The 21,728-nt window shown below is 30.3% G+C and overlaps 1 protein-coding gene across 1 annotated transcript in view; it reads right to left on the bottom strand.

Moving 5' to 3' along the window:
* Nucleotides 1-4,090: 4,090 nt before the first annotated feature.
* The window catches only part of LOC141315881 (acetylserotonin O-methyltransferase-like), a 31,269-nt gene continuing 13,631 nt past the window's right edge, over nucleotides 4,091-21,728 (bottom strand). Inside the window, exons 6-8 of the mRNA XM_073832723.1 lie at nucleotides 14,916-15,056; nucleotides 11,993-12,115; nucleotides 4,091-5,756 (exon numbers count right to left, since the gene is read on the bottom strand). Of these exons, the coding sequence (XP_073688824.1) occupies nucleotides 5,545-5,756; nucleotides 11,993-12,115; nucleotides 14,916-15,056 (476 nt within the window). The 3' untranslated portion in view covers nucleotides 4,091-5,544. The remainder of the gene's footprint in view (nucleotides 5,757-11,992; nucleotides 12,116-14,915; nucleotides 15,057-21,728) is intronic.

The following is a 21,728-nucleotide window of genomic DNA, read 5'->3' as shown; positions in this document are numbered from 1 at the left end:
CTTTTAATATAATAATTTTGACCTTATGAATTTAATATCATTATTACGACTTAGTGTCTATATACAGTATATTTACAACTTTTAAAATTTATAACGTATAATTAACGTTCATAAGTCATAATCATAATCATAATCAGTCACAGACTCATATCTCTGTGTTTCTCTGGTCAGAGCCGCTGGAGCAGTGAATCATTTATTCACACACATCTGCTCTATTTCCTCCTGTTCACGTGAATCAGGAAGTTAAAGGTAACAGAAACGCTGAATCATTTATACCAGAGAACTCAACGTGTGTGACTTACTCAGAATAAAAGCCTGAGGACAATCATGCCGCACCTAATGCAGCTCGCAGACCTGTTTCTCCAAGCCGTCTCAGATGTTTCTCACTCAATACCTGAGAAATACAAACAGACCCAAATACACAAACATCTCAAATCATTTGAAACACTGTTTAAATATGTAGCATTAAATAACAGTGAGAGAACATTCAAATGTAACATTCTCATAATGTTTTTAAAATGATACAATGGAACGTTCCACTAATGTTTGCAAAACCAATGGAACAGTGGAACATTCTTGTAACATTATTAATATTTGATACACGTTCCCATAATGTTGAGGGGAAACACTGGTTAAATATGTAGCATTAAATAACGTTGAGAGAACATTCAAATGTAACATTCTCATAATGTTACATTGGAACGTTCCTCAAATGTCTCAGATGTTTCAAATGAGTAAATAGCTGTCATTAGATTACAGTGCACATTAGATTAAATGTAACACACAAGCTGCTCAAATCATTTGATGTTGACGAGAAACTAAGTTCATATTAAGATTTGTTTCCTTGTCAAATCTGAGCACACAGAAAATTGAAGATTAAAAATCATCAAAATCCCATAGACTTACATTGACGGAATGTTCAAATGATCAAAACTATATGTAAAAAAAAAAAAAAAAAATCTAATTTAAACTCCCAGAATCCCTTGAGACTCAATCAAGCTTCCCTTCAATCAACTATTTCTAATCCATTCAAAAATCCATTCTATCAAATATTTCTAATCAAATTTAACTATCTAGTCAAGCCTAGCAACTGCAATCATGCTAATAACTTGTCAGTCATGCTAATGACATGCTATTCATGCTAGAAACATGTTAGCAACTTGCTAATCATGCTAGAAACATCTTGACCTTGATTTAAAAAAAGGATGGGATTTTAAAAAAAATTATATATATCTACACATTAAAAAAAATAATTACATTTAAAACGAAAACTAAAAAATATAAGCCTAATAATAATAAAACCTAATTCAAAATATTGACAAAAAAGTATCAGTAAAAAAAAAAAATTCTTCTAGTAATGTTTAAAAGAATGTTTGCTTATATTTATCTGGTGATTAATGGTGTTCTCAAAATGCAAGCTAAAACTAAAACGAAAATAAATTAAATCTAAATAGAAATTTAAAAAGCAAAAAAGACTGTAATTTACAAATGTACATCATTTTTAAATAGTATGTCGTACTTTTTTCTTCATTTTATCCTATAATTGACTTTTAAAGTCATAATTATGACTTTTTACCTCATAACTGACTCTTTATTTCATAATGTAATTTTTATCAAATAATTTACTTTTTATCTCGTAATTAAGTCTTTTTACCTCATAACTGACGCTTTATCTCATAATCATAACTTTTTGTCTCATAAATCTCATAATTATGACTTTTTACCTCATAACTGACTCTTTATCTCATAATTTTAACTTTTTATCTCATAATTATGACTTTTAATGCAATAATTTTGAATTCATTTCATAATTTCAACTTTATGTCATACGACTTTTAATAAAAAAATGTTGACTTTATCTCATAATTTCGACGTTTAATATTATAATATTTAAAAAAACATTTTTAAGATTTAACAACTTCTAAATTCATAATTTTGATTATTCATTTCATGATTATGAGTTTTAAAGTCATAATTCTGACTTACTGAGGCGTGATTTTTTTTCTAATGGGACAGAAATGGGTTTCATACAATTTAAATTTATCTCATAATCAATGAAGTTTACATTTGCTTCATTCAATATGCCCTACACTTTAAAAAAAAGTTGATTCAACTTAAAAAGTAAGTGTTCATGCTGCCTTAAAATTTTAAGTTTAGTCAACATGAAATGTTAAGTAGTACTACATGAAAACGTGGATATTTGAGTTGAGTAAACTTAAAATTTTAATGCAGCACGAACACTTGCTTTTTAAAGCTGAAACTATTTTTTACAGTGTTAGAAATAAAGGTAATGTTAAAGTAATAAGCATTTGAAATAAAGATGTGCATAACTGTCATAAAAATGTGAGGTTAAAATGCAACCTCAACCTCAATAAAACAAATAAACTCGTGAAATCTTTTTTTTTAACCACTGCTCATAATCTGTGGCTCAAAATTAATAAGAATAAACAAAATACTCAAATTCATAACTTAATGAAAACATCTGAAAAACATTCTGGTTAGCTGAGATGTTGACAGAAGTGCAGTTGAGCGTTACAATGTCATTAATAAAACTGAATTCTGAGCAGAAAATGTTCCAGACAAAGAGTTCTTTCTGAACTATGAGGGATGTCTGAGAATGATATGAAATGGAGGAGACAATAAAGCGTGTCACTAACAGTGTTTGGACTGGATTCATTCCCTGCGGACACAACATCACATCGTGACTCTCATGTGATGCAGACGGACGGCTGTTATTTCATCAAAACATGATTGTTTGCTTTCCTATTTTAAAACGCCGCCTGCAGGAAGGTCATCGCTCACATTTATTCACAATCACCCCCTTTTAATAATCAGAATAATATCATAATTTATTAGTTATAATACACAGATTCTACACAACACACAGCAAACTATCAATTATGATAAAAAAAATACCCCAAACTGTATATTAATATTGTAATAAAAAAAAAGCACAAACCAAGTCATATAAATATTTTGAATAATTTTCAAGATGAGTAAAAAGATATTATTTCAATAAATACATTTTAGATTAAGCAAAATCAATGTTGAAGTAGAACTTGAAAAAGGCATTACTTTCATGGTCTTGGAAAAAAAAGAGTAAAATCTGATGTTATTGATTTTTATATTAATTAATATTATTAATATATATTTATTAATTATTAATTAATATTATAAAAAATAAATGTTCTTTTTTTATTACTTTTAATATTTGGGTTGTGAAACTTAGTGTATTTCAGATAATGAAATTGAGGTCTTGGTATTCAAGTAAAATTCAAGTGACATATTAGCTGTGATAAACTCAAAAAAAAAAATCAAATGATACAAATAAAATTTCATAAAAATTTTATTAATTCTCTTTTGTAATAATTTTGCATGAATTAAAAAATGTGATGTTATTACTTTTCAACTAATTAATCATACTGATTAATATTTATTTATTATTAATTAATATTATACAAAATAAATATTAGATTTTTTTAGATTAATTTTAATATTTTGTATGAATTCACCACAGATTCGGGTTATGAAATTGAGGTCTTAGTATTCAAGATGCTAAATTCAGGTTGTAAAATTTAAGTGACAAATTAGCTGTGATATACTTAAAAAAATCAAATTATAAATGTTAAAAATAAAGTTGCATAAAAATAATAAAATTGTATAAAAATGGTATACATTTTTTTAAAATCATTTTTGTATTAAAAATTCACGTTTTTATTATTCAGTTTTATTCAAATTCAGGTCTTAATATTCAAGATGATGAATTAATTAATGATGAATTAATTGAAAAATAAATAAATACAAAAAACACACACAAAATTTTTTTAATTAGTAATAAAAAAACTATCAATATTTTTAAAAGAGTATATTTTGATTTTTGTTTTTTTGGGATGATTTTTTTTAAATTACACTCTTAAAAAAAGATTCCAAAAGGATGTTTTTGCTGTGATGCCATTCACTGTAAAAAAAAAAAAAAAAAAAAAAAAAGATGATTTAACTTAAAAAAAAAAAAGTAGTTGTTAATGCTACCTTAAAATGTTAAGTAGTCAACATGAAACGTTAAGTTGTACTACAAGAAAACGTGGATATTTGAGTTGAGTAACCTAAAATTTTAATTCAGCATGTACAGCATGTTTTTTTTTTTCTTTTGGTTCCCCAAAGAACGATTTCGAAGAACATTTTAAAAACCTAAAGAACATTTTTCGACTATAAAAAACCTTTTCTGCATTTGAAAGGTTCCACGGGTGTTCAAGGTTCTTCGTGGAATTATCAATGCCAATACAGAACCTTTATTAACTTTTTTTAATAGTGGATTTCAGGTTATGAAATTCTAAATGCTCTAAATTCAGGAGGACAAACTGAGGTTGCAAAATTGAGGATATTGCTTTTAGATATTTTTGTTTTATTTAAAACTTCAACTTGAAGAGTAAACGAGAAGAGTAAAGGCTCGATCCAAGATTTTCTGCCTGAACACAGGTAAAACACTGTAACCTACAAACACAGACATGACATCATTTATCTGTTAAAGCCTGAAAATACACTGCAAAAAACAACAAAAAAACACTTTTGTTGAGTCAACTTAAAATAATTTGTTACCCTGCTACCTTAAAATTTTAAGTTCAGTGAACTCAAATAAGTTTAGTCAACTTGAAATGTTAAGTTATACTGAGTGAAACTTAGAGTTGAGTTGACTTAAAAAAATTGATAAGTTACTAAAAAAAACTGATGAAATTATTTTGAGTTGAAACAACTTTTTTTAGTTGTTTCAACTCAAAATAATTTGCTACACCGCTGACTTAAATTTTTAAGTTTAGTCAACTAAAATATTCCAGTTGTTGCTTTAAGTAATTTACAATTTCAAGTTGGCTAAACAAAAAATTTTAAGTCAATGTCAACTTGAAACGTTAAGTTGTACTAAGTGACAACTTAGATATTTGAGTTGATTCAACTTAAAATTTTGAGGCAGTTTTCAAATAGTTGCGGCGTAACAAATTATTTTGAGTTAAAACAACTTTTTTTACAGTGTCACTGTAAGTTTCAAAAAGTTAATAATTTGTTACCCCACTGACTTCAAATTTTTTTGATTAGTCAACTTAAAATTGTAAGTTACTTAAAGCAACAACTGGAATATTTTAGTTGACTAAACAAAACATTTTAAGTCAGTGGGGTAACAAATAATTTTGAGTCGAAACAACTATTTTTTACAGATTGCACTGTAAAAATGTTTTTTCTAAAAGTTGTTTAAATTTAAAATAATTTGTTACGCCGCAACTATTTGAAAACTGCCTCAAAATTTTAAGTTGAATCAACTCAAATATCTAAGCTGTCACTTAGTACAACTTAACGTTTCAAGTTGACTAAACTTTTTTTGAGTTGACTGAACTTAAAAATATTAAGGCAGCCAGGTAACAAATTATTTTAAGTTGACTCAACAAATAGTTAACTACAGTGTAGAATGAAGGCATAAAAATGTTAAAATCATGTCTGAACAACTAAAGTCCTCATCTGTGTCGTCATGACACTCTCTGTCTGCTGTAGGGAGGTTTATTTGAGGGCCAGGATGGCGTCGTAGATCTTGCCGGTGTTGTGGATGTGGACTTGTGTGAATCCGGCGGCGTTCAACAGACGGCTGTAGTCTGAAGCCTTGCGCTCGCGTCCCTCCGTCTGCACCAGCATGTTGAGCGAATAGAGCTGCGCTGTTAGCGGACCGCTGTTATCCTCATACAGCAGAGCCTCCACCAGCAACACACCTCCACCTGCAGACAGCATCACACTCACAACATTAAACATTCATTATCAATGACTGCACTGACACTGTCACACCAGTCATGTTTTAGTATTACTGATATACTACTACTATACTAGAAATATTATCCTAGATATCTATCACCAAACATGCTAACAACTTGCTAATCATGCAAGCAACATGACAGTAACTTGCTAATAATGCTAAAAATGTGCTAGCAACTTGATAAAAATGCTAGAATCATGCTAACAACTTGCTAATCATGCTAGAAAACGTGCTAGAAACATATTAGCAATTAGATAATAATGCTCGAAACATGGTAGTAACTTGCTAAGCATGCTAAAAATGTGCTAACAACTTAGTAATCATGTTACAATCATGCTAGCAACTTGTTAATCATGCTAGAAAAATGATAGCAACTTGATAATCATGCTTGAATCATGCTAGAAAATGTGCTAGAAACATGTTAGCAAATTGTTAAAAATGCTAGCAACATGCTAGCAACTTGCTACTCATGTTAGAATCATGCTAGCAACTTGCTAATCACGCTAGAAAAATGATAGCAACTTGATAATCATGCTTGAATCATGCTAGAAAATGTGCTAGAAACATGTTAGCAAATTGTTAAAAATGCTAGCAACATGCTAGCAACTTGCTACTCATGTTAGAATCATGCTAGCAACTTGCTAATCACGCTAGAAAAATGATAGCAACTTGATAATCATGCTTGAATCATGCTAGAAACATGTTAGCAAATTGTTAAAAATGCTAGCAACAAGCTAGCAACTTGCTACTCATGTTAGAATCATGCTAGCAACTTGCTAATCACGCTAGAAAATGTGCTAGAAAAAACTAGCAATTAGCTAATAATGCTCGAAACATGCTAGTAACTTGCTAATCATGTTAAAAATGTGCTAGCAACTTGGTAATCAAGCTAGAAACATGCTAACAACATGATAGAAACTTGATAAAAATGCTAGAATCATGCTAACAACTTGCTAATCATGCTAGAAAACGTGCTAGAAACATATTAGCAATTAGCTAATAATGTTCGAAACATGCTAGTAACTTGCTATTCATGCTAAAATGTGTTAGCAACTTGGTAATCATGTTAGAATCATGCTAGCAACTTGCTAATAACACTAGAAAACGTGCTAGAAACATGTTAGCAATTAGATAATAACGTTCGAAACATGCTAGTAACTTGTTAATCATGCTAAAAATGGGCTAGCAACTTGCTAATTATGCTAGAAACATGCTAGAATAATGCTAGAAAAATGCTAGCAATTTGCTAATAATGTTAGAAACATGCTAGAAAAATGCTAGCAACTTGCTAATAATGCTGGAATCATGCTAGCAACTTGCTAATCATGCTAGAAACATGCTAATAAAACATGATAGCAAATTGATAATCATACTAGCAACTTGTTAATCATGCTAGAAAATGTGCTAGAAACATGTTAGCAATTTTCTAATAATGCTAGAAACATGCTAGTAACTCGCTAATCATGCTAAAAATAGGCTATAAACATGTTAGCAATCAGCTAATAAAGTTCAAAACATGCTAGTAACTTGCTAATCATGCTAAAAATGGGCTAGCAACTTGGTAATCATGCTGGAAACATGCTAGCATCTTGCTAATCATGTTAACAACCTGACTGTAACTTGCTAATCATGTTACAAATGTGCTAACAACTTGCTAATCATGCTAGAAAAATGCTAACAACTTGCTAATCGTGTTAGACACATGTAAGCAACATGCTAGCAACTTGCTAATCATGATAGAAACATACTAGAAAAATGCTAATCATGCTAAAACATGCTATCAACATGCTACCACTTGCTAACAACTTGCTAATAATGTTAGAAACATGCTAGCAACATGCTAATCAAGGCGTGTTGATAGAAAATTATGAGATACACATTTGTAGTTTTAACATTATTTGTTCTTCAGATATACCTCTTTAAAAAATATATATAGATTTAGATTTATGTAAAATGAGCCACATTTGGTTTTTGACCACTGAAAATTGTCTAGTTTACTCATCGAGGCGCATTAAGATGGCCATATCTCCGGGATTGAATCATTGAGGGGCTTTTAAACTGAAGATACCAAAAGAAAAGTTTGGTTAAAATCCAGAATCTAAAGGGATATTGAGATGTCTTTAATACTTCTTTAGGTACAGGCATGAAAATCGCATTTAAATTGTCCAAATAAGGTTCTTTGCAATGCATATTACTAATCAAAAATTATGCTTTAATATATTTACGGTAGAAAATTCACAAAGTATCTTCATGGAACATGATCTTAGTATCCTAATGATTTTTGGCATAAAAGAAAAATCGATAATTTTGACCCATGCAATGTATTTTCAGCTATTGCTACAAATATACACTGCAAAAATATGCTCTTCTTACTTAAATGTTTTGTCTTGTTTCCAGAATATCTAATTATTCGTAAAATAATTCTTAAATCCAATAGAATTTTCTAGATGAGCAGATTATTTTTCTTGTTTCAAACAAAAATGCACTTAATTTTGACTTGTTTTTTCTGAAAACAACACAATAATTTTTACTCGTCTAGAAAATTCTTCTTGATTTCAGAATTATTAGATACTTTGGCTGGAAACAAGACAAAAATCTATGTAAGAAAAGCATTTTTGCAGAGTAAGACTGGTTTTGTGCTCCAGGGTCACAAATGGATTGTTTCTCCAACATTTTCATAACCAAGAAGAAAAAATGTTGAAAAAAACCCTCAAAATCTAGACATTTTGAAGACTCTGAGAGCATTGAGGAATGTTATAAACATACCGCAGCTGTAGTGCAGCGACTCAATCTCAGACATGAGTGATTCTGACACCAGCCAAAGCAAACACACACACACACACACACACACACACACACACACACACACACACACACACACACACACACACACACACACCAGTGAGCTCATCTCATAGACTCCCATTGTTTTCATATCAGGCTAATGACATTTACTATGTCCTAACCCGACCCCGAGACACCTGTGCAGAACACCGGATTCAGAATTATGAGCCATTTTAATTTAGAAAGAACACATAAATGTCCTCACTAATTGGTCGTCTTGATATTTCACTATTTAGGCGAAAACACATTTACTCAAGAGTCTCAATGGGAACTAAATGGGGACTTTTATTGTTTTTAAATACTTTGGAAGCTTATTTCTGTCACAGAATTTACAAAAAATGAACTGCAACTTTTTATTTTACAATTTCAAGTTTATATCTTGCAATTTTCACATTTCTGTTTTTTGCTCCCACCTTTTTCTTATATCTGACAGTTCAGACTTTTTTCTCAGAATCATTACATGAAACTTTGTAATTACCTTGTTTATTTTATTTTACTTTTTTTTTATATATTCTGTGGCAAACATAAGATTCTATAGCATTTGTGACCCTGGAGCACAAAATGTGTTCCTACCCTAAAAATATCAAAGCGTAATTTTTGATTAGTAATATGCATAGCTAAGAAGTTAATTTGGACAACTTTAAAGGTGATTTTCTCAATATTTAGAATTTTTTGCACCCCTCAGATTCCAGATATTCCAATAGTTGTATCTCAGCCAAATATTGTCCTATCCTAACAAACCATACATCAATGGAAAGATTATTTCAAAATATGTATATATTTTGAAATAAATAATATATGAAAATATGGAATCTGAGGGTGCAAAAAAATCTAAATATTGAGAAAATCACCTTTAAAGTCTTCCAAATTAACTTCTTAGCTATGCATATTACTAATCAAAAAAAAAAAATTCAAAAAAAAGTTTTAATATATTTAGGGTAAAAAATTTACTAAATATCTTCTTGGAACATGATCCTAATGATTTTTGGAATAAAAGAAAAATTGATCATTTTGACCCATATAAAATATTGTTGGCTACTGCTACAACACTGCAAAAAAAGCTTTTCTTGCTTAGATTTTTTGTCTTGTTTCCAGCGAAAATATCTAAAAATTCTTGAATTAGGAAGGATTTTCTAGACAAGTAAAAATGACTGTATTGTTGTTAGTAAAAACAAGTCAAAATTAAGTGAGTTTTTGCTTAAAACAAGCTAAATAATCTGCCAATGGGGTAACAAAAAAAATTTTTAAGCAGACAACTAGATTATTTTTCTTACCCCATTGGCAGATTATTTAGCTTGTTTTAATCAAACACTCAATTAATTTTCACTTGTTTTTACTAACAACAATACAGTAATTTTTCTTTGTCTAGAAAATCCTTCCTGATTCAAGAACTTTTAGATATTTTGGCTGGAAACAAGACAAAACATCTAAGCAAGAAAAGCTTTTTTTTGCAGTGAAAGACATATATGACGACTTGTTTGTTTGGTATTTAACAGGCTGAATGTGTTTCACACTGATTCCTCTACTGGGATTTAACAAAATAATTCAGCACAAAGGTGACGGCACACGTTTGAGGTGAACTGTCTCTTTAAGAGGGTGAATGTGAGGTGAAAGCCTCATATTGTTGTCAGCGGATGAATTATATAATGAGCTGCTGGCGTTTGTGCTGTTGTTGTTTAGCAGGACGAGACGCTCACAGGCCGGAGTTTGTGACGAGGAGTCTGTTGACATTTGCTTGTCTTTTTATGGAGTCAAGAAGCAGCAGCCCTTCAGACATTCACACACACAGAGAGAGAGAGAGAGAGAGAGAGAGAGAGAGAGAGAGAGAGAGAGAGAGAGAGAGAGAGAGAGAGAGAGAGAGAGAGAGAGAGAGAGAGAGAGAGAGAGAGAGAGAGAGAAAGAGAGAGAGAGAGAGAGAGAGAGAGAGAGAGAGAGAGCTTTAGACTCTCACACCTTCTCAGCAGCTGAACAGGTGTGTATAACAGCGAACAGACAGTTTCCCAGCAGCCTTTGCTCCAGATGCATTTCTCTTGTTCATTGCTTTCACAGAAATTCTTCAGGATATTCCCTTCTGCTCTGAACTAAACTCACAGCTACAGATGAATCACAGTGTGACTGACTGAAGATCTGATGCAGTAACATCTTTAACTAGATCAAAAAGTTCGTCAGGACAAACTTTGAAAAAGCAGGACCAGAATGTTTGAAAAAGTTTGAAAAGTTTAAAAAGATTAAACAGTTTAAAAAAGCTTTTAAAAGTTGGAAATATGTTTTTGCATTTTTTGCAGTTTAAAAGTTTTAAGTGAGGGTTTTCAGTCTGAAATATTTTGAAGTTTAAAGCAGTTTTAAAAGCTTGATGTTTGATAGATAGATAGCATGTTTCTAGAATAACTAACATGTTTCCAGCATGATTAACATGTTCTAGTATGATTAGCATGTTTCTAGCATGTTGCTAGCATCATTATCATGTTTCTAGCATGTTTCTAGCATGAATAGCATGTCACTAGCATGTTGCTAGCTTGACAAGTATGTTACTAGAATGTTGTTAGCATGCTACTAGCATGTTTCTAGCATGATTAGCATGTTGTTAGCATGTTTACTAACATGTTTCTAACATGAATATCATGTTACTAGCATGTTGTTAGCATGTTACTAGCATGTTGTTAATATGTTGCTAGCATGTTTCTAGCATGAATAGCATGTCGTTAGCATGTTTCTAGCATGATTAACAAGTTGCTAGCATGATTAGCATGTTGTTGGCATTTTACTAGCATGTTACTAGCATGTTGTTAGCATGTTATTACCATGTTGTTAGCATGTTACTACCATGTTGTTAGCAAGTTGCTAGCATGTTTCTAGCATGATTCTAGTTGCTAGGCATAGATAGCCGGGGGTGAAAACTTTTTGAATTTGATAATCAGGGTAAATGTAACTTTTTTGGTCTTCTGAGAAACATGTGTCTTCTGTAGCCTCTGAAGGGCAGTGCTATGTAGGCAAACTAAGAAAAATGTACACATCCTCATTTGTTTCAAAAGTTTTCACCCCCGGCTCTTAATGCATGGTTTTTCCTTCTGGAGCATCAGTGAGTGTTTGAAGCTTCTGTAATAGTTGCATATGAGTCCCTCAGTTGTCCTCAGTGTGAAAAGATGGATCTCAAAATCATACAGTCATTGTTGAAAAGGGTTTGGAAAGTAGAATTTCTGCTGTGTTCTCTGTATTGCTAATCTGAGAGAAAAGAGGCTCTGTCTATATGTGTTTGTGTGGGTGTGTGTGTGTGTGTGTGTGTGTGTGTGTGTGTGTGTGTGTGTGTGTGTGTGTGTGTGTGTGTGTGTGTGTGTGTGTGTGTGTGTGTGTTTGTACCTGGTCTACAGGAGTGGTAAATCTTGGCCAGCAGCTCCACACTCCGCTGGTCGGTCCAGTCATGCAGAATCCGGGCCAGAATGTAGAGATCGGCCTGCGGGAGCTCGTCCTTAAAGAAGTCTCCTGTCACACACACACATACAGAACAAACAATCTAATGATGCTTCACTGTTCAGACAGAGCCAGAAACACTCATGAATCACAAAGATGAAACTCACATCATGAGAATGTCCATCAATTTTGTAAGACATGGAAATTCACCAGAGAATACTTTTTCTAAATGCATCTTACTGCCAAAATGTTTTCAGTATAAAGTCGAAAAGTTTCAAGAATAAAGTCGAAATGTTTGGAAATTAAAGTCTAAATGTTTCAAGAACAAAGTCAAAATGTTTCAAGAATAAAGTCGAAAAGTTTCAAGAATAAAGTCGAAATGTTTCAAAAATAAAGTCAAAATGTTTCAAAAATAAAGTCGAAATGTTTCAAAAATAAAGTGGCAATGTTTTAAGAATAAAGTCTAAATGTTTCAAGAACAAAGTCAAAATGTTTCAAGAATAAAGTCGAAAAGTTTCAAGAATAAAGTCGAAATGTTTCAAAAATAAAGTCAAAATGTTTCAAAAATAAAGTCGAAATGTTTCAAAAATAAAGTGGCAATGTTTTAAGAATAAAGTCGAAATGTTTCAAGAACAAAGTTAAATGTTTCAAGAATAGAGTTGAAATGTTTCGAAATTAAAGTCGAAATGTTTCAGAAATGAAGTCAAGATGTTTCAAAAATAAAGTTGCAATGTTTTAAGAATAAAGTCGAAATGTTTCAAGAACAAAGTCGAAATGTTTTAAGAATAAAGTCAAAATGTTTCAAAAATAAAATCAAAATGTTTCAAGAAAGTCGAAATGTTTCGAAATTAAAGTCGAAATGTTTCAGAAATGAAGTCAAGATGTTTCAAAAATAAAGTTGCAATGTTTTAAGAATAAAGTCGAAATGTTTCAAGAACAAAGTCGAAATGTTTTAAGAATAAAGTCAAAATGTTTCAAAAATAAAATCAAAATGTTTCAAGAATAAAGTCGAAAAGTTTCAAGAATAAAGTCGAAATGTTTCAAAAATAAAGTCAAAATGTTTCAAAAATAAAGTCGAAATGTTTCAAAAATAAAGTGGCAATGTTTTAAGAATAAAGTCGAAATGTTTCAAGAACAAAGTTAAATGTTTCAAGAATAGAGTTGAAATGTTTCGAAATTAAAGTCGAAATGTTTCAGAAATGAAGTCAAGATGTTTCAAAAATAAAGTTGCAATGTTTTAAGAATAAAGTCGAAATGTTTTAAGAATAAAGTCAAAATGTTTCAAAAATAAAATCAAAATGTTTCAAGAATAAAGTCGAAAAGTTTCAAGAATAAAGTCGAAATGTTTCAAGAACAAAGTCGAAATGTTTTAAGAATAAAGTCAAAATGTTTCAAAAATAAAATCAAAATGTTTCAAGAATAAAGTCGAAAAGTTTCAAGAATAAAGTCGAAATGTTTCAAGAACAAAGTCGAAATGTTTTAAGAATAAAGTCAAAATGTTTCAAAAATAAAATCAAAATGTTTCAAGAATAAAGTCGAAAAGTTTCAAGAATAAAGTCGAAATGTTTCAAAAACAAAGTCGAAATGTTTTAAGAATAAAGTCGAAATGTTTCAAAAATAAAGTTGCAATGTTTTAAGAATAAAGTTGAAATGTTTCAAGAACAAAGTTATATGTTTCAAGAATAAAGTCGAAATGTTTCGAAATTAAAGTCGAAATGTTTCGAAATTAAAGTCGAAATGTTTCAAAAATAAAGTCAAAATGTTTCAAAAATAAAGTCGAAATGTTTCAAAAATAAAGTGGCAATGTTTTAAGAATAAAGTCGAAATGTTTCAAGAACAAAGTTAAATGTTTCAAGAATAGAATCAAAATGTTTCGAAATTAAAGTCGAAATGTTTCAAAAATAAAGTTGCAATTTTTCAAGAACAAAGTCGAAATGTTTGGAAATTAAAGTCTAAATGTTTCACGAACAAAGTTAAAATGTTTCAAAAATAAAGTCTAAATGTTTCACGAACAAAGTTAAAATGTTTCAAAAATAAAGTCTAAATGTTTCACGAACAAAGTTAAAATGTTTAAAAAATAAAGTCGAAATGTTTCAAAAATAAAGTGGCAATGTTTTAAGAATAAAGTCGAAATGTTTCAAGAACAAAGTTAAATGTTTCAAGAATAAAGTCGAAATGTTTCAAGAACAAAGTTAAATGTTTCAAGAATAAAGTCGAAATGTTTCAAAAATAAAGTGGCAATGTTTTAAGAATAAAGTCGAAATGTTTCAAGAACAAAGTTAAATGTTTCAAGAATAAAGTCGAAATGTTTCAAGAACAAAGTTAAATGTTTCAAGAATAGAGTCAAAATGTTTCGAAATTAAAGTCGAAATGTTTCAAAAATAAAGTCAAAATGTTTCAAGAACAAAGTCTAAATATTTTGAGAGTAAATTCTAAATGTTCCAAGAATAAAATCTAAATGTTCCAAGAATAACATCTAAATGTTTCTCTAGCCGTGAAGGCCACCTCTCCCAGGTTTTCTGTGCACGCACCCTGAATGTTGACAAACCGATAATTGATCTAATAGTTTTAAGGAGATACAAAAATGGTCTATCAACCTTGTTTAATACGGAAACAGAATTCTATCTTTGTTTCTGCAGTGGATGTTTCAGGGGGGTTTGAAAAGTATTTGGATTGAAATCGTCGACCCAATCTGGCATCCCTGAATGCAAGCGTCATAAAGTGGCAAACGCCGCACTGGCACGACATTAACCTCACCAAGCGTGACGAATCAATCCAGAACAGAACGACTCCTCGCCCTCCAACAGTATTGATTCCCCTCAGCACACACACACACACACACACACACACACACACACACACACACACGTACCTTCACAGAAGGAGATGCGCTCGTCTTGCGGCGACACAAAGTGCCGCTGGGATGTTCGCACAACCTTGGGAAGGTCAAAGATGGTGACGGTTGATTCGGGGTAGGCCGACACGCACTGTTTGGCCAGAGCGCCGCTGCAGCCTGATCGGAGGACAGCGAGAACAAACGTTACGTGAGCTTCCTCACCGCGGGCCACACATTAATATTCTTTAGTCATGTCACCCACTACCATCTGGACCCTCGGGCCGCCGCACATGTCCGATCGCTCACAAAGCACAGGGCAAGATGGTGCCGCTGTCCTTAAGGAGAAACTTTATCCTGACTTATAAAGGGACTCAGATTCTACCATTATTTATCATTCCTTGGAATCTAGCTCAAATAAAACAAGTATGTTCTTATAGTTTATTTTAGATATCGTTTACCCAAATCTGAAAATTTGCTCCAACATGTGTTCACCCTCAGGCCATCCAAGATTAGGATGAGTTTGTTTCTTCATCAGATTTCTAGGATTGTGTCATTCCATCACTGTCTCACCAATGGATTCCCTGCAGTGAATGGGTGCCGTCAGAATGAGAGTCAAAACAGCTGATAAAAATCACTGTAATCCACAAGTAAACCACACCACTCCAGTCCATCAGTTAACATGTTTCAAGAATAAAGTCTAAATGTTTTGAGAATAAAGTCTAAATGTTTCGAGGATAAAGTTGAAATGTTTCAAGAATGAAGTCAAAATGTTACAAGAGTAAAACTGCAATGTTATGAGAATAAAGTCGGAATGTTTTAAAAATAAAGGCGAAATGTTACGAAAAAAAATTCAAAATGTTTAAAGAATAAAGTCGAAATGTTACGAGAATAAATGTGAAATGTTTTGAGAATAAAATCTAAATGTTACGAGAATAAAGTCAAAATTTTACAAAAATTAATTTGAAATGTTGCGAGAATAAATTCGAAATGTTGCAAGAATAAAGTCGAAATGTTGCGAGAATAAATTGAAATGTTACAAAAATAAATGTGAAATGTTTCGAGGATAAATTTGAAATGTTACAAGAATAAAACAGAATTTTTTAGAGAATAAAGTTGAAATGTTACGAGAATAAAGTCAAAATGTTACGAGAATAAAGTCAAAATGTTTCAAGAATAAAGTCAAAATGTTACAAGACTAAAACCGAAATGTTATGAGAATAAAGTCGGAATGTTTTAAAAATAAAGGCGAAATGTTGCGAGAAAAAAATCAAAATGTTTAAAGAATAAAGTCGAAATGTTACGAGAATAAATGTGAAATGTTTTGAGAATAAAATCTAAATGTTACGAGAATAAAGTCGAAATTTTACAAAAATTAATTTGAAATGTTGCGAGAATAAATTCGAAATGTTACAAAAATAAATGTGAAATGTTTCGAGGATAAAGTTGAAATGTTACAAGAATAAAACAGAATTTTTTAGAGAATAAAGTTGAAATGTTACGAGAATAAAGTCAAAATGTTACGAGAATAAAGTCAAAATGTTACAAGAATAAAACAGAATTTTTTAGAGAATAAAGTTGAAATGTTACGAGAATAAAGTCAAAATGTTACGAGAATAAAGTCAAAATGTTTCAAGAATAAAGTCAAAATGTTACAAGACTAAAACCGAAATGTTATGAGAATAAAGTCGGAATGTTTTAAAAATAAAGGCGAAATGTTGCGAGAAAAAAATCTAAATGTTTAAAGAATAAAGACGAAATTTTACGAGAATACAGTTGAAATGTTCCAAAAATAAATTTGAAATGTTGCGAGAATAAATTTGAAATGTTGCAAAAATAAATTTGAAATGTTATGAGAATAAATTGAAATGTTGCAAGAATAATTTCGAAATGTTGCAAGAATAAATTTGAAATGTTGCAAGAATAAAACCAAAATGTTTCGAGAATAAAGCCGAAATGTTAGAGCATAATTGAAAATGTATACACTTTAACGATTTACTCCTGAAGTCATATTAAAACTCCAATATCTCTAGAACCAAACCATATAAGGCCTTAAAAAATAAATATGCCAAAAGGAAAGTTAAGAGCCAATTTCTAAAAGGGCATTAAAATATCTTTAATACTTCTTGAGTTACATCCATGCAAACTCGAGAGTAAAAACTTGAAAAGTGCTGTTTCCCCATTTTTGAATGGTCACCATTGGCACATAATGCCACAAAGATTGCTAAAGTCAGCAGATTTTCCGAATAGAGCTACCAATCTCTCTGTAAAAATAACATTATGACGCTGCCATCTTTCTAAAGTCATTTTTATCCTCCTGTAACTTGACTCTGAATCTCAGGTGAAATTGCCATTTTGACCCCCCTCTATAAAATAATGGATTACTCATTTAATATTTTGGCTTTCATCACTATACATGTCTATCTTTCTTCAGAAAAATTCTTAGCAAAATCAAAAATGTAAGCTGTTTTTTAAATTTGGTTGATTTGACGCAGAATGACCCTGAAACAAATCCACCATTAAGACGTTTAACTAAAATACAAGTCCATTTGAACGCTTCCTCCAGTGAAATAGTGGTCTGGTCTGAATCAGGAGAGAAATCTGCACAGATCAAGATTTGCTTCAGCTTTTGTCTTCTCAAGATGTTAACTGATGCACTGGAGTGGTGTGAATCACCGGTTTATTGTGATGTTTTTATCAGCTCTCATTCTGACGGCACCCATTCACATAATTAGCAACATGCAGCTTAAAGTGTTTTATTAAGTTGTGTGGTATTCCTGTAGGACTGTCCTGTCAAACAGCAGAGCTGAAGTATTAGTGTTTTGATGGAGCAGCTGTGCTCTGAGTCTCGTCTGAAGGCCGTGAGCCTCATTAGCTCTGGACAAACACTCCACATGTTAATGCTGTCTCGTCATCATTAGTCTGAAACAAAGCAGACTCTACAGGTGTGGAGCGGACAGATTCCCTCAAGGCTTCCTCCTGTTTGACACGTCAGGCCACACACACCCACAAATCAATGCTGTCCGCACAGATCCAAAACCATTAAACCAACAGAGACTCGCCTGCTGAATAATTGAGGGGAACACTGTCAAGACACTTCGTGGAGACAGAGGAAAGACAGAGTGACGGATGCTTATGTCTGCAGTCCATGTGTGTGTTAGATTAGATTGTTTCTGTACTTTTGGGAGTCAAGTTTGGAGTCAGAAAGATTTTTTTGAAAGAAAGAAATTAATACTTTTATCCATCAAAGATGCATTAAATTGATCAAAAGTGACAGAAATCACATTTATAATGTTCTATTCATCTGTGAACCTCAAACATAAAATGAACTACTGTTTTCAACATTGATAAAAATCAGAAATGTTTCTTGAGCAGCAAATCAGTACATTAGAATGATTTCTGAAGGATCATGTGACACTGAAGATGAGTAATGATTCTGAAAATATAGCTTTGATCACAGAAATAAATTACATTTTAAAAGATATTCACATAGTAAACAGCTGATATATTTAAAAATATATATTTTACTATTTTTTACAGTAGTTTTGATCAAATAAATGCTGAAAATTCAGCGGTGCATCACAGAAATAAATTACATTTTTAACAGATATTCACATAGACAAAGCTGTTTTAATTTTTAAAAAACTTCACTATTTTTACAGTATTTTTGCTCAAATGCTGAAAATCTAGAAAATTCAGCTGTGCATCACAGTAGTAAATTAAATTTTAACACATTCACATAGAAAACAGCTGTTTTAATTTATAAAAATATTTCACTATTATTACATTATTTTTGATCAAATAAATGCTGAAAATTCAGCTGTGCATCACATAAATAAATTACATTTTAACAGATATTCACATAGAAAAGAGCTGTTTTAATTAATAAGATATTTCACTATTTTTTACAGTATTTTTGCTCAAATAAATGCTGAAAATTCAGCTGTGTAGCACATAAATAAATTACATTTTAACAGATTATAACACAGAAAACAGCTGTTTTAATTATTAAAAATATTTCACTATTTTTACAGTATTTCTGATCAAATAAATGCTGAAAATTCAGCTGTGCATCACATAAATAAATTACATTTTAACAGATATTCACATAGAAAAGAGCTGTTTTAATTAATAAGATATTTCACTATTTTTTACAGTATTTTTGCTCCAATAAATGCTGAAAATTCAGCTGTGTAGCACATAAATAAATTACATTTTAACAGATTATAACACAGAAAACAGCTGTTTTAATTATTAAAAATATTTCACTATTTTTACAGTATTTCTGCTCAAATAAATGCTGAAAATTCAGCTGTGCAGCACATAAATAAATTACATTTTAACAGATATTCACATAGAAAACAGCTGTTTTAATTTATACAAATATTTAGCTATTTTTACAGTATTTTTGCTCAAATAAATGCTGAAAATTCAGCTGTGTAGCACATAAATAAATTACATTTTAACAGATTATAACACAGAAAACAGCTGTTTTAATTATTAAAAATATTTCACTATTTTTACAGTATTTCTGATCAAATAAATGCTGAAAATTCAGCTGTGCATCACATAAATAAATTACATTTTAACAGATATTCACATAGAAAAGAGCTGTTTTAATTAATAAGATATTTCACTATTTTTTACAGTATTTTTGCTCAAATAAATGCTGAAAATTCAGCTGTGTAGCACATAAATAAATTACATTTTAACAGATTATAACACAGAAAACAGCTGTTTTAATTATTAAAAATATTTCACTATTTTTACAGTATTTCTGCTCAAATAAATGCTGAAAATTCAGCTGTGCAGCACATAAATAAATTACATTTTAACAGATATTCACATAGAAAACAGCTGTTTTAATTTATACAAATATTTAGCTATTTTTACAGTATTTTTGCTCAAATAAATGCTGAAAATTCAGCTGTGTAGCACATAAATAAATTACATTTTAACAGATTATAACACAGAAAACAGCTGTTTTAATTATTAAAAATATTTCACTATTTTTACAGTATTTCTGCTCAAATAAATGCTGAAAATTCAGCTGTGCATCACATAAATAAATTACATTTTAACAGATATTCACATAGAAAAGAGCTGTTTTAATTAATAAGATATTTCACTATTTTTTACAGTATTTTTGCTCAAATAAATGCTGAAAATTCAGCTGTGTAGCACATAAATAAATTACATTTTAACAGATTATAACACAGAAAACAGCTGTTTTAATTATTAAAAATATTTCACTATTTTTACAGTATTTCTGCTCAAATAAATGCTGAAAATTCAGCTGTGCAGCACATAAATAAATTACATTTTAACAGATATTCACATAGAAAACAGCTGTTTTAATTTATACAAATATTTAGCTATTTTTACAGTATTTTTGCTCAAATAAATGCTGAAAATTCAGCTGTGTAGCACATAAATAAATTACATTTTAACAGATTATAACACAGAAAACAGCTGTTTTAATTATTAAAAATATTTCACTATTTTTACAGTATTTCTGATCAAATAAATGCTGAAAATTCAGCTGTGCATCACATAAATAAATTACATTTTAACAGATATTCACATAGAAAAGAGCTGTTTTAATTAATAAGATATTTCACTATTTTTTACAGTATTTTTGCTCCAATAAATGCTGAAAATTCAGCTGTGTAGCACATAAATAAATTACATTTTATCAGATATTCACACAGAAAACAGCTGTTTTAATTAATAAAAATATTTCACTATTTTTACAGTATTTCTGCTCAAATAAATGCTGAAAATTCAGCTGTGCAGCACATAAATAAATTACATTTTAACAGATATTCACATAGAAAACAGCTGTTTTAATTTATACAAATATTTAGCTATTTTTACAGTATTTTTGCTCAAATAAATGCTGAAAATTCAGCTGTGTAGCACATAAATAAATTACATTTTAACAGATTATAACACAGAAAACAGCTGTTTTAATTATTAAAAATATTTCACTATTTTTACAGTATTTCTGCTCAAATAAATGCTGAAAATTCAGCTGTGCAGCACATAAATAAATTACATTTTAACAGATATTCACATAGAAAACAGCTGTTTTAATTTATACAAATATTTAGCTATTTTTACAGTATTTTTGCTCAAATAAATGCTGAAAATTCAGCTGTGTAGCACATAAATAAATTACATTTTAACAGATTATAACACAGAAAACAGCTGTTTTAATTAATAAAAATATTTCACTATTTTTACAGTATTTTTGCTCAAATAAATGCTGAAAATTCAGCTGTGCATCACAGAAATAAATTACATTTTAACAGATATTCACATAGAAAACAGCTGTTTTAATTAATAAAAATATTTAGCTATTTTTACAGTATTTTTGCTCAAATAAATGCTGAAAATTCAGCTGTGCAGCACACAAATATATATTACATTTTATTTATGATCAAATAAATTCAGCTTTGGTAAGCAGAAGACACTTACAAAACATTTAAGGCGAGACACTTTTTTTTTAACCCTATTCAGGTGCAGTGTCTCGCCTAAACTGTATAAATCACATTTTGTTATTGTATTAAGAAATATTGTGAATAATGTAACTACAATTTTTAACAAATATTTAATAAAAAATGAAAAATAAGTTGTGATGGGTGAAAATAGCATTTTAGACAAAAAAAACAACAACAACATTTAAGTTGCATCAATGTATAAGTCACATTTTGTTATTACATTCAGTAATAATGTAAATAATGTAAATGAAAAGTAAAAAAAGGCAAATAAGTTGCTCAAATTGCATTTTTGAGAGAGAGAGAGAAACATTTAAGCTGTAGAATATAAAGAGTTGTGAGATATAAACTC

The sequence above is a fragment of the Garra rufa genome, unplaced genomic scaffold, assembly GCF_049309525.1.
Source record: "Garra rufa unplaced genomic scaffold, GarRuf1.0 hap1_unplaced_041, whole genome shotgun sequence".
Taxonomy (NCBI): Eukaryota; Metazoa; Chordata; class Actinopteri; order Cypriniformes; family Cyprinidae; genus Garra; species Garra rufa.
This window is presented reverse-complemented; position numbering and strand designations above follow the sequence as displayed.